General features: G+C 45.6%; 1 protein-coding gene across 1 annotated transcript in view; it reads left to right on the plus strand.

The window, feature by feature from the left end:
* The window catches only part of MYO1D (myosin ID), a 339,305-nt gene that overhangs the window by 183,271 nt on the left and 141,845 nt on the right, over window positions 1-14,189 (plus strand). Inside the window, exons 17-19 of the mRNA XM_045986348.1 lie at window positions 5,583-5,806; window positions 10,553-10,697; window positions 11,231-11,335. Coding sequence (XP_045842304.1) covers window positions 5,583-5,806; window positions 10,553-10,697; window positions 11,231-11,335 — 474 coding nt within the window. The remainder of the gene's footprint in view (window positions 1-5,582; window positions 5,807-10,552; window positions 10,698-11,230; window positions 11,336-14,189) is intronic.

Here is a 14,189-nt window from a genome sequence, read left to right on the forward strand (position 1 = left end):
TGAGCCACCCAGGTGCCCCTCAAATAAAATCTTTTAAATAAATAAATAAATAATATTTGGAGAGCAAGGATGAGTCTTTAAAATGGAAAACATGAAAGCCAAAATGTAAGATTCAGTACCAGGCTTGGAAGATGAAGGTGAAAATGTTCCTTCATTCTGCAGATATGACTGAGTGGTTCCTGTGTCCTTGGCATTGTTCTAGGCGGTGGAGTTTCATCAGTGAGTAAAAGAGACAAAGAGCCCTTGGCCTGCTGGAGCCGAAATGCCAGCAGGAGGAGAGCGTAAACAATGCAGTAACATGTGGGTTTCATTGCTGTATTGTAGCATGGAGCGGTAAGGGCAGGAATAACACTGGAGCATGGCAGGAAGCTCGGAGAGTGCCAGGTGGGGAAGATGGAGACAAGCGGAATTGTAAATGGGAAGGTCAGGGCCAGTGTCATTGGGAAGGGCGCAGAGAGCAGGACGCAGAGAGAGGGTGAAGAAGTGGGCCAGGTGACATCCAGGGAGGGAGTTCATTCCAGGCAGAGGGAGCAGCCCGGAGTCCAGAGGGGGCTGGAGTCAGCGGGGGAGGTAACTGCCCCAGAGAACGTGGGCCCTTGTGGGTTAGTGCAGGGGCTCTGGCTGCCACTCAGGGAACTGGAGAGCAGTGGCAAAGTTTCAAGCAGAGAAGTGACATGATCTGATTTCAGCCTTAAAAGGATCACTCTGGCCGCTGTGTTGGCGGAACTGACTTCAGGGGGTGAAAGTATCCAAGAGAGCAGTTGGACTCTCTCAGTGCTCTCTGATGGTCTCTCTTTGTCCCTTGGCTGTTCCCTCTGAGTCAGCCTCTCTGTTTGCCTCTGTTCTTTCTTCTTCCTAAGAAATGATGTGCTGGCCCTCTCCTCTGTCAGTCTATCCTCTGCTTTATAGCTCCTGCTTAACTTTCCCTCCCAGGTCCCATTGGGTCACCTTCAGCCTTCAGCATCCTCTCTCTTACATCATACCCTAAAACACATAATATCTGATTAGTTCCTCTTTAATGTTAATATTGTTTTAATAAGGGCCCCTTTGGCCCCTTTGTTTTTTGGTTGAGCCTCTCTGACCTATGCATATAATTATTAAACATTTGCTATTGAATATAACATTTAACTCTCTGTTTTCCGACCTCCCATCATCAGGCAAAGTCCTCCACAGACATGCACTTTATATGACTCTTGAGAAACCCAGCAGCTTACGCTGCTTTAAATAAAAAGGGAAGTGGAAAATCTGTCTTACACCTTAAATCCCAACCTGCAGACCCTTGGTGGGAAAATCAAGAACAACCCTCCTCCACACAGGCTCACCAACTCCTGGGAACATAACTCCTTAAACCAAATATACTTAGATTACAAGGAAAAATACATCAATATTTTTTTTTGCATACAGTCATTTTCCTCTGTAGTTTTTCAATGCTTTTTTCCTGATGTTAAAAAATTAAAGCCTGAGGGACATCTGACAAAGGTGATAATGTAACTGCCAGGCTCACAAAAATTCCTTTCCCCCAAATTAACAACAATGTAAAAATGACAACAGAGAACCCTTGAACCCTGAAACCAAGAAAAGAATCCTAACTTCATACCATAAAATGAGGTATCACCCAGAAAAAGAAAAATTGGAGCAAATTGAACAAAGGTGCTTTAAAAAAAATCAATATATTCTTCAAAGAGATGAATGGAACGTGGAGCCATATAAGGAGGGAATTCTGAGACATCTCATTGCTTTTGATGGTGTTGGCATCAAGTATAAAGGTATGCCACGGAGGGGGAGACCTGGAATTGCCCACACCTCCAGCAGGGACCCTTTCTTCCATCAGAAGACACTTTCCCACAGGCAAGAGGAGTCAAAAAGGTTTACCGTCTTTCCTGCCTCTGACATATCAATAAGTAGGCAAGGAGTAGGGGGAGCATCTGCTAAGAATAATAGACCCGAATCAAGAAAGAGCTCCTCAGGACATGGGGAAAAAATACCTGTCCTCAACCAAGCCAGAAGACTGCAAGACCCCCCAGACTCAATGAAGCAAACGTCTGGTACATTTCTTCATTATTAAGGAGGGAGCATAATGGTATCCACTGAAAGCCCCAGCTCGCTTGTCATTCCTCTTAAGCAATGGAGAGACCAGATAAAGTGTATACATATGATAGGGGGAAGAATGAAACAATACCCAGTCCAGCACTGTCTGGGGCAGTTAGTCGGCTGAGAATGAATGGCTCACATTCCTTAAAGAGTTTCCAGGGGCGCCTGGGTGGCTTAGTCAGTTAAGCATCTGACTGTTGATTTCAGCTCAGGTCACAATCTCAGAGTCATGAGATCAAGCCCCACATCGGGCTCCCCTCTGAGTGGGAAATCTGTCTCCCTCTCCTTCTGCCCCTCTCTCTATTCACACGCTCTCTCTCCCCACCCCCAAAATAAATAAGCAAAGGTTTTAAAAAATACCTGCACGTAAGGGCACCTGGATGGCTCAGTCGGTTGAGCATTGGACTCTTGGTTCAGCTCAGGTCATGATCTCAGGGTCCCGAGATCGAGCCCCACCTTGGGCTCTGTGCTCAGCGGGGAGTCTGCTTGAGATTTTCTCCCTTCCTCTCCTGCATCTCCCCACCTTCCCCCGAGTACATGCACATATGCTCTTTCCCTCTCAAATAAATAAATCTTTTTTTAAAAGTTAAACATAAAAACCTACTCCTTAAGAAACCCTTACTTATAAAACGCTCCCCCCCCAAATTACTGAAGACTTAAACCAAAAGCATTTTAATGAGAAATTCTGTGAACCCTCCTTGAAAATTAAGGATCGATTTTCTATACAGGTATGGCTCCAGGGAGTCTGAATTTCCTTCCTCTTCAAAAATAGAGGAAAGCAACAAACGGTATGAAACTTTAAGAATGTGTTTTGTTTAAGAAATTGAATCACAGACTTCCACCCTATAATTGTATTCTGTCGTTTTTTTTTTTTTCAAGATGCTAAAGAAGGGACCTTTATTTTAGCTCTCGGGAGGAGGCGTAACAAAGCCATCTGCATGATGGATTTGGCGACGGGGAAGAGACCATTTCGGCTAAAAAGGGTTGCTGTACTGACGCCACATCCAGAAACAAGTTCTCGTGGCCTCACAGTTTTTATATATTCTGGATATAGGCAAGCTCTAGGTTCCCATTGCAAACTGCTCATGTGTCGCGTTTCCCTCACATAGTGTGGTTTTCCTTGACTCGTTAGTTCCTCTTTGGGAACGTCCCCTTGGTGACCTCCTCCTGCGTCCCGTGCAAACAGACCTGTCCTTGTGGTGCAGCAGGTTGAAAAAAGGAGCACATCACCAGCCCATGATGCCAGCTTAGGAGTCTGCATACAGAAACGCCTAAAATGATGGAATAAAAGAGTCATTGTCCAGCTTCTCTGAGAAATTGGCGGCACAGGTGGAGATTTAAGAGGAAATGCAAGAAACCTGAGGGAGGCTGGAGCTTTTACTGTGGGCTTTGAATCAGAGGTGGAAAATCTTGGTCCCGGGAGGCCAGAGACAGGGAAGGAGCTTAACACCAGCACCCCAAGAATTGGGACTGACTATCTAAGTAGCCACAGTAAATATCAACCAAAACGTGACGGTGGGGTGTCCAAGGAGTTTGTTGAAGAAAGCAGTGCGAGTAATTTGGGGTCTTGGAGATCTGAGTGGCAGAAAGGAAGAGAAGGGGGCACCTGGGTAGCTCAGTGGGTTAAGCCTCTTCCTTCCATTCAGGTCATGGTCTGGTCTCAGGGTCCTGGGATCGAGCCTAGTATCAGGCTCCTTGCTCAGTGGGGAGCCTGCTTCTCCCTCTCTCTGCCTGCCTCTCTGCCTACTTGTGATCTCTCTCTGTCAAATAAATAAAATTTTAAAAAGAAAGGAATAGAAGGGGGTCTATGCTGGAAATACTGTAGGAGGAAGAATACGTTCTGGCAGTGGAGGACGCGTGTGGGGGGGAGCCAAGAACGAAGTGAAGACGATACCAAATTTCTTTTTACTGGAGAGATTGAGAAGTACAGGAATCTGGGCAGAGGATCCTGAAGGAGAAGTACAAGTAAGTATCTCTGACTTCACCGTGCCTGGGGACAGCTGGCACAGAGACATGTATGTGCTGTCTGACTGATTTCTGAGCTCCGAAACAATGTAAACAAAGATTCGTGTGCTGCTCGTCTTCGTGTGTGTTCCCCTTTCCCCTGGATTACATCTGAGTTTGGGGGAAATTTACCCAGCACCTGGGGAAGGGGACTGCACGGTTTGTATATAAGTCTGTCTGTGAATTCAACGGGACGGTCCAGCGACCGCCGTGGTGTAATCTGTGTAAAGCCAGGTTTCATTCAAGAACTGTAGATGTTGATGGCTTTTGGTTCTGCATCGTCTTGCTTCCTTTCCATGCTCTTCACATACTTCCGCGGAGACGTTTGCATTTTGGCTTTTCTCACTTCATGACCCTTAAAAGTTCAAACACACTGCTTCTGAGGCATCCCACTGCCGGTGGGGAACAGCGAGACCACGGAAGCGAATGCCGGCGTGACTCCTGGCGCCATCTGTTGGTGGCAGGTGGAATAGATGTGCTTTGTTGACCTCATGCAGGATCCCCCTCCCCCCCACCCCCCCTTGGTAGTTTCTAAGCAGAGGATCTTTATTTTTTTTCTTTTCTTTTCAGTGTAGCAGTATTCATTGTTTTTGCACCACACCCAGTGCTCCATGCAATACATGCCCTCCCTATTACCCACCACCTGGTTCCCCTAACCTCCCACCACCACCACCCCCCCCCCCCCCCCCGCTTCAAAACCCTCAGGTGGTTTTTCAGAATCCATAGTCTCTCATGGTTCACCTCCCCTTCCAATTTCCCTCAACTCCCTTCTCCTCTCCATCTCCCCATGTCCTCCATGTTATTTGTTATGCTCCCCAAATAAATGAAACCATATGATACTTGACTCTCTCTGCTTGACTTATTTCACTCAGCATAATCTCTTCCAGTCCCGTCCATGTTGCTACAACAGTTGGGTATTCATCCTTTCTGATAGAGGCATAATACTCCATCGTGTATGTGGACCACATCTTCCTTATCCATTCGTCCGTTGAAGGCCATCTTGGCTCTTTCCACAGTTTGGCGACCATGGCCATTGCTGCTATAAACATTGGGGTACAGGTGGCCCTTCTTTTCACTACATCTGTATCTCTGGGGTAAATACCCAGTAGTGCAATTGCAGGGTCATAGGGAAGCTCTATTTTTAATTTCTTGAGGAATCTCCACACTGTTCTCCAAAGTGGCTGCACCATCTTGCATTCCTACCAACAGTGTAAGAGGGTTCCCCTTTCTCCACATCCTCTCCAACACATGTTGTTTCCTGTCTTGCTAATTTTGGCCATTCTAACTGGTGTAAGGTGGTATCTCAATGTGGTTTTAATTTGAATCTCCCTGATGGCTAGTGATGATGAACATGTTTTCATGTGCCTGATAGCCATTTGTATGTCTTCGTTGGAGAATAAGCAGAGGATCTTAGGCAAGTTCAAAGTCATATACCACTGACTCAGCCAGCCGGCAACACTTTTCTGTTTCTTCCTTCTGGTGTGAAGGTGTGGCGAGGCACGCTGGCCCGCATGCGGTACAAGAGAACCAAGGCAGCTCTGACAATTATCCGGTACTACCGGCGTTACAAAGTGAAGTCCTACATCCATGAGGTTGCCAGACGCTTCCACGGTGTCAAGACTATGAAGGACCACGGCAAACACGTGAAGTGGCCAACCCCACCTAAAGTTCTCCGCCGTTTCGAGGAGGACTTACAGGCCATTTTTAATAGGTAAGAAAGGGCCTGTTGGTATGTGCTACTTCCATTAAGGGAACACCCCTAATGTCTAAAGCCCTAGATCTGAGGCTGTGCTATGGGCTCAGCCGTTTGCGTTTGCAAACAAACACCTCCTGCCTGAGGTCTTCAGCTCTGTAGATTCCACTCTCGAGGGCATCTGTGTACTGCTCAGAACAACGGGACTGTGCTTTTTGTTCTCCCTCTAGCCGTGGACAGCCGTGCGCCACCAAGCCTAGATCATGCCACAGTTAAGCTATGAGCATGCTGTCTCCTTCTCTTATTAGCAAATAATAGCTACTTATTACAGTCACCACCCGTAACTCCAACTGGAAAGGGCGTTAATGCTTTCGGGGCAGCCTTCTCGATCCTGGTTATGAAACCTACCAAGGAGTTTATGAAGCGTACCGAGGCCCATATCCTGCGTCCAGAAAGTCCTGTGTCACAGAACCAGGGAGTGGGACCCAAACAGAGGTCCTTTCTAAAGTTTCCCAGATGATTTTTATTTGTTTTGTTTAAGATTTACTTATTTGAAAGAGAGCGAGCGCACGAGCAGGAGGGGCAGAGGGAGAATCAAGCAGACTCAACACAGAGCACAGAGCCCGGCATCAGGCTCAATCTCATGACCCCTGAGATCACAACTGAAGCCGAAACCAAGAGTTGGATGCTTAACTGACTGTGCCACCCAGGTGCCCCCCAGATGACTTTAAAGTATGACAGGGAAAATTATTTTAGAGCAACTTTTTTTAAAACACAAATAAATAAATACCTATGTAAAATCTGGTATCCAGCTGATATCATTTTTCATAAACTGCCCTGAATCTGAGTCTGTAACGATTCATAGCCCCTTACCCTTCCTTACTGCTGCTTGTTCGTTGCTGGTGCGCACAAGACGCATTTAGCTGTGCCTTAGCTTCATAAAGTGAGCTAAGGGTTCTCAAATGTGGCCATTTGGCTGTGTGGTCTTCCACAAAGAGCACCGTGAAATAATCGGCATACTGAATGAAAAAGAACTAATTTATAATCCTGTGCTAAATCAGATTTTTGTCTTCCTTTAGAGTTAGCTCTGTGTAATTGGTGGCAGATATCAAAAGATAAATAAAAATGCATAGAAATAAAATTCTTTAATCCATACCCCATTTGGCTTTTTGTAAAAAAGAAAAAAGAAAGAAAAGAAATGATATCTAATAAAAAGAAAAGCTCAGGAAGGAATTATTGAAAGCAAAATCACCTCAGTTCTCAGCTCTAATACTATAAATGTTCACTGTATGCTGGCAGGCATTTAATGCACAGGTAAGTGTTTTTCATGAATGGTATCATCTGTAACCTGAATTTCAACTTAATTTAAAAGTGATTAAGCTCTGCCTGAATATATATGCTCATTGTGGGTTTTTTTTAAAGTGAAATAATATAGAAATGTAGAAGATATAAATTGAAATCCTCCGTACCTCCTCTTGTCTTCCCCCATTTTATTTCCTTCCCCTAGGATAATCCTTCATTAACAATTAGTTTGTATCCTTCTGTGTCTGCCTCTGTGCATTTCCAAGCACACGCCCACATGGAAGAGACAGCATGGTACAGTGGTTAGGAGCACAGATCCCGGGAGCCTGGGTTTACAGTCTAACTCTGCTGATGCCTGGTTGTGTAACCTCGGGCACATTAGATAATCTGTCTGAGTCTCGGTTACCATATCCATAAAGTGCTCTAACAGTAGTACCTGTTCATAGGGTTGTTGGAAAGATTATGAGTAAATGTATATATAAAGTATTTCAGATTGTGCCTGACACGCAATAAACACTGTAGAAACGGTGGCTCATACTCAGAGTGTGTGTGTGCACAGTCCCCAGTCACAGATCATCTGGGCTCTTTTCCCTCTCTTTTTCACACAAGCAGGGTTATAGGACGACTTATAAATGTTCTGGAGACCTGTCCATGACAGTAAGGAAAGAGCCGTGTATTTTTAACGGCCACAAAGCATTATTGATTTTGTGTTGCACTGTGGCCTGTGTGGGCTTCTTTTTAGATTCTGATGGTTTTGTAGATGGCCTAGAATTGATGAATTTTTGCAAAATTCCGTTTATTCATTCAGCACATATTCCTTCAAGGCCAGCTGTGTCGTGGGCACTGGCCTAGGTTCCAGGGAGATGGTGACAGACAAGAAGGATGGGAAGACAGTCCAGCCTTCTCGGGGCTTTAGGTGTCTGAGCATTTTGAAAATAATGCGTCTGCTCTGCCGGCTGACTTTGCACACACGTGTGTATACGCACACACATGCACCATGAAGGAGCCCTGCCAGTTGTGTTAATCTCATCCAAAGGCAAACTTTTTCTGTGAAGGGCCGGGTAATAAACATCACAGGCTTTATGGGCTGCATATGGTCTTTGTCACATACTTCGTTTTGCTCTGGTTTTGTCAAACGTGTAAAAAGCTATTCTTAGCTTGTGAGCAGCACAAAACCAGGCCATGGGCTGCATTTGGCACAGACTGTGGTTTACCAGCCCCTGATAGAGTCGCTGTTTCCCACTCGATGTATTCTCCCCTTTTGCCATCTGTGGACTACCGAGAGAAGTGCGCTAAAGGACTCCACCGCGATTGTGGGCTTGTGTTTTTTGGGGGGTTTTCTGATTTTTCTAAAATCTCAATATTAATCATGGTTAAGCTCACTCCTGTTCCTCACAGTAATTCTTTTTCCTTCTGGGAAGGCTGGGAGCCTTCCTCATGCTCAGCTTTGTCCCCTTGTTCATGGGGTCGAGGCAGGTGATTTTTAGGCCGCCATAGAGATGGTGTTGGGGACTACAGGCGTTTCTAGAGGGTGGTTTCCTTGAGCAGGGTGAGGAGTCTGGCTGGCTCTCTTTGTGGTTATATAGGCCAGGTCCCAGGTGCCCCATGTGCCTCTGCGCTCTGCAGTCAGTCAGGGGTGGACCTTGTCCTGGGCCACAGTGGGCAGTAAAGAAGGGACAGATGGACTAGACACCGAGGCTGAAAACAGACCAGCAGACAGGAGACTGCCTCTACCTTCCTCCTGGGGAATAAAATTTGGGACCCAAGGACAACCTGGGGCAGTTGCTCTGCAAGCCACTTAGTGTTGTGGGATGTACCTGTCACCAGTGACCAAGACAATGACCCCCAGCTACTCCCAGCTTGTCATTCTTCCAGCATCTTCTAGAATGACCTTAGGATAGTCTGTCCCCTTGCAGTGTCCATTGGCCACAGAAACCAGAGAGGAGAATTTCGCTGGCTGAGCCTTTCCTTTTTCCAAGGCTACTGTTATTGTATCCTGCTACCTCTGATGCTCCCCCCACAGCAGGGGGCCCCATCTCGCCATGGCAGACATTCTTTGTGCAAAGAGATGGCGCCTCTCCCGCTGTGAGATCCTTCACTGCCTGGCCTGGCCTGGCCACCAGCCCCAGCTGCCTCCGGCCCAAGCACTCTCCGGGCCGTTTCTGGCAAAGGGGTTCCTCTCCTTCCACCGAGTGGACGGCTCAGCTCTGAGCCACTCCTCCCACGGCTTGGCCCAGTCTCCTTCGAATCTCCAAAAAAGTCTTCCCGTCTTGCAGCTGACATCCTTCCCCTTCCCCACAGAGCTTTTCCTGCTTTGCATATTTATTTGGTTGTTGCGGTGGGAGTTTCGGAGAGAAAAGCAAACCTTTTGGCTCAAGTCACTGTCCTGAAGCCAGAATCCATCTCGGGAAAATCTTAGATGGAAGCAGTCTCACGTTCCGCGCACGTGCCTGGGGGAGGGAGCACCTCTCCATGGCAGGTGTCCCTTGGCCTCGTGCTCTGTGGAAGACACCGAGGGGACCACTGGCCTTGATTCCGTCTGCTGTGAAGAAGCTCTGGGTTTGTTTCCAGCCCCTGCTTCAAGCTCCCGTGGCCAAAAGCAAGACGTGAGTTCAAGTAAGGCCGGGACAGAAAAAAAGCTGTGTGTGCTTGCGTTCCTCGATCAGGGATAGATTATTTTTAGTGTGTGCTTTCAGTTCCTTGGACTCAACGGTCTTGGGGTCGTCTTTAAATTCCCCCTTATTCTCTTGCTCCCACATCAAATCCATCAGTAAATCTACTGGTGTGTCCTTCAAAACACATCCAGGACCAGCCCATGTCTCTGCCTCCACCACTCTCTACCAGATCCCAGCCACCAACCTCTCCCACGTGCCTCGTGGAAATAGCCTCGTACCCCCTCCAGCGTTCTTCCACACAGCAGTGCCCACCCCCTGCTCCTCGCACCACCGCCCTCCTGTCCTTTCCTCCCCGATTTTTTTCTCCATAGCCCTGAGCACATCACACATTCTTGTTGGTTCATTGTCCGTCCCTGCTTCAGGAAGGTAAGCACCCAGCAGAAAAGACCTCGATCCCTTTGTTGGATCCCTCGATCCAATGCCCAGAAGAGCCTCTGGAGTTTAGTAAGTGCCTAGAAAGGGCTCAGTAAGTACCTCAGTGTTGAATGAAGGAAGGACTTTCTTTGCCCTGACTATAAATGTCATGAGAAAACCCATGTGTCATGAAGTTCTAGTTGCTTTCAAAACACACAAATGACAAAGCAAGTTATACAAAGATCTTTGTCTAAAGAACTATGTGTATTTTAACAAGTTCTGTGTATATTTTGGAGACCTTTCTTTTCCTTTTTTTTAGGGTATCCTTGCAAGTACTTTGGTTTAAATTCTGCTTTATAGCAGCCCGGTTATTTGGGGGCACGAATGGGATTGGGTTTCTAAATCTAAAGACATTTCATTTATTCGCTTCCAGGTGGAGAGCATCCGAGCTTATCAAGAGCCTGCCTGCTTCCGACCTGCCCCAGGTCAGGGCCAAGGTTGCAGCCATGGAAATGCTGAAAGGTCAGAGGGCTGACCTTGGGCTCCAGAGAGCCTGGGAGGGCAACTATCTTGCTTCGGTACGTACGGGAGAGCCAACCAGAATCTGATCCTCCCTTTACCGAGAAAGGGAAGAAATTTTCTCCAAAACTTCGTGGGAAGAACAAGACCCCTACAGAAACTAAACTGCTATGGGCAATACAGAACTGAAAGATTTTGTTGCTTCTAACTGTGTGGTGTTTGATGTTTCCCTTGCTTTATAAAAGGCTGTCTGCCGCTCCGCGCCATATGTACAAGGCACACTCCAAAACCAATTTTTGAGCATTTGAAACTTCCTTTGCATAATTCAGCAGCTGTTTTTAATTACCACCTTTATATTAATTATTCCCAGAGCTGCATTTCATTCTCCCTCCCATTACGTATTTTAAAAATTTTATAGGCCCTTCGATGGTGTTAACATCCCTGTGGCAGCCGGGCATCTGGGATGGGAGATAAAAGTACGCATGCCGAATGGTCTGGTCTGAGCGGGGTTGGAAAGCCAGGCCACCAGAGATTGCCTTTTCCTCCAAAATGCTAAGCAGATTCTTTTCATCACATTCCCCTTTTCTTTCAGAAGCCAGACACACCTCAGACCTCAGGCACTTTTGTCCCTGTCGCAAACGAGCTGAAACGGAAGGACAAATACATGAACGTCCTCTTTTCCTGTCACGTCCGTAAGGTGAGGCGGCCTGGGGCAGCCCCCCTTCCAGGGGAGACGGGACTGGGTGCAGAGGCCCTTACATCGCCCTGACGGCAGTAAAATAGGACCGCAGCTACAGCCCCAGCTCTGTGGACACTGAGTGCCACCCGTGCGTGCTGGGGCCGGGGTGCAGTGGCCAAGGTGACTGTGGCTGCGGGGGTAGGAAGTGGACATTTTTGGTTTTGGGGGGGTTCCTCCCCGTGTTCCAACACTGGTAACTTTATGGCTCACCTGCCTTTTCCCAGCACGTACTGGTCTGCCTTGTAGCTCACGGTCCCTCAGTACTTCTTGCACACGTTTGATCGCTATTTTAAAGGTGGGGAAGGAGGGAGGAAGAACAGAGTCCAAAAGGGAGGACAGAGAATTTGGGTGGCGGGAGAGGGCGAGTTACACATGCTGTGAATCTAGTCGTTGTTTATCTGAGGCAAGACGTGTATGTGGACTGTTACTTGCCTGCAGATGATGTCCGTGGGGCTAGTGAAGTGTGGAAGTTGGAGAGGGGAAGGCGGGAGACATGGTCGGTTTTTCAAAACTTCAAAATGCTTTTCACAAAATAGAGAGGAAGTTGCGATGATTAATTTTTTAAAAAGCATTTTGTGAAAATTAGGCAGATAAATTTCCGAATTTATCGGGTGAATTTCTGGGGTGCCCGAGTGGCTCATTTGGTTAAGCATCCTCAGCTCAGGTCATGATCTAAGGGTCCTGGAATCGAGCCGTGCGTTGGGCTCCACACTCAGCGGGGAGTCTGCTTGGCATTCTCTCTCTCCCTCTCCCCCTCCTGCTCTCTCTGTCTTTCTCTAACTCTAAGATAAATACATAAATCTTTTTAAAAATTTCTTAGATTGACCCCAGAAGAAACATTGACATAAATATGCCAGTATCCAATGTAGGAATGAAGAAAATGATAAAAGATTTACCTCATAACAAAAGCCCAAGTGTGGGTGACTTGGGGTGTTTTGTTTCGAATATTGAAAAAGTACACAATTGCTATATTATTCAGATCAAAATAGTGAAATATTTTTCCACTGTAATTGGCAAACTTTAACACATTGATAACCAGTGTTTGCACGAAATTTAGGGAAACACTGTTGATAAGATACAGTCCTTTTGAGTGAACAGTTTGGCAAGAGCTACCAAAATTTTAAGTGCCCAGACCACTGAATCTAGGAATTCCAGAACTCAGGATTTATCCTACGATATATTCACACATACATTCAAAGATGTAGTTTTGTTCATTGTAATTGCCAAAAAACTGGGGAAAAAATACCATTAATATATGATGAGATTAGTAGATATTTGTGTTTGTGCACAGTAAAATACAACATAGCTATAAAATGAGCAAAAGGAGGAAATATGTTAAAAAAATACAAACTAGTCATGGTGGATAATCTTTTTAATGTGCTGCTGGATCCTGTTTGCTAGGATCTTGTTGAGAATCTTTGCATCCATATTCATCAGTGATATTGGTCTGAAATTCTCCTTTTTGGTAGGGTCTTTGCCTGGTTTGGGGATCAGGGTAATGCTGGCTTCATAAAAAGAGTCTGGAAGTTTTCCTTCTGCTTCAATTTTTTGGAACAGCTTCAGGAGAATTGGTGTTATTTCTTCTTTGAAAGTTTGGTAGAATTCCCCAGGGAATCCGTCAGGTCCTGGGCTCTTGTTTTTTGGGAGGTTTTTGATCACTGCTTCAATCTCATTACTAGATATCGGTCTATTCAGGTTGTCAATTTCTTCCTGGTTCAATTTTGGGAGTTTGTAGCTTTCCAGGAATGCATCCATTTCATCTAGGTTGCTTAGCTTATTGGCATATAACTGTTGGTAATAATTTCTGATGATTGTTTCTATTTCCTTGGTGTTAGTTGTGATCTCTCCCTTTTCATTCATAATTTTATTAATTTGGGCTTTCTCTCTTTTCTTTTGGATTAGTGTGGCCAATGGTTTATCGATCTTATTGATTCTTTCAAAAAACCAGCTTCTAGTTTCATTGATACGTTCTACTGTATCTCTCGTTTCTACCTCATTGGGATTCATCCCTGGGTTGCAAGGTTGGTTCAACATTCGCAAATCAATCAGTGTGATAGAACACATCAATAAGAGAAGAGAGAAGAACCACATGGTCCTCTCAATTGATGCAGAAAAAGCATTTGACAAAATCCAGCATCCGTTCCTGATGAAAACGCTTCAGAGTATAGGGATAGAGGGAACATTCCTGAACTTCATAAAATCTATCTATGAAAGACCCACAGCAAATATCATCCTCAATGGGAAAAAGCTTGCAGCCTTCCCATTGAGATCAGGAACACGACAAGGATGCCCACTCTCACCACTCTTGTTCAACATAGTATTAGAAGTTCTAGCAACGGCAATCAGACAACAAAGAGAAATAAAAGGTATCCAAATTGGCAAGGAAGAAGTCAAACTCTCTCTCTTCGCAGATGACATGATTCTTTATATGGAAAACCCCAAAGACTCCACCCCCAAACTACTAGAACTCATACAGCAATTCAGTAACGTGGCAGGATACAAAGTCAATGTACAGAAATCAGTGGCTTTCTTATACACTAAGAATGAAAATACAGAAAGGGAAATTAGAGAATCGATTCCATTTACTATAGCACCAAGAACCATAAGATACCTGGGCATAAACCTAACCAAAGAAGTAAAGGACCTGTACTCGAGGAACTACAGAACACTCATGAAAGAAATTGAAGAAGACACAAAAAGATGGAAGACTGTTCCATGCTCTTGGATTGGAAGAATAAACATTGTTAAAATGTCTATACTGCCTAGAGCAATCTATACTTTTAATGCCATTCCGATCAAAATTCCACCGATA

The sequence above is a fragment of the Meles meles genome, chromosome 18 (genome assembly GCF_922984935.1).
Source record: "Meles meles chromosome 18, mMelMel3.1 paternal haplotype, whole genome shotgun sequence".
NCBI lineage: Eukaryota > Metazoa > Chordata > Mammalia > Carnivora > Mustelidae > Meles > Meles meles.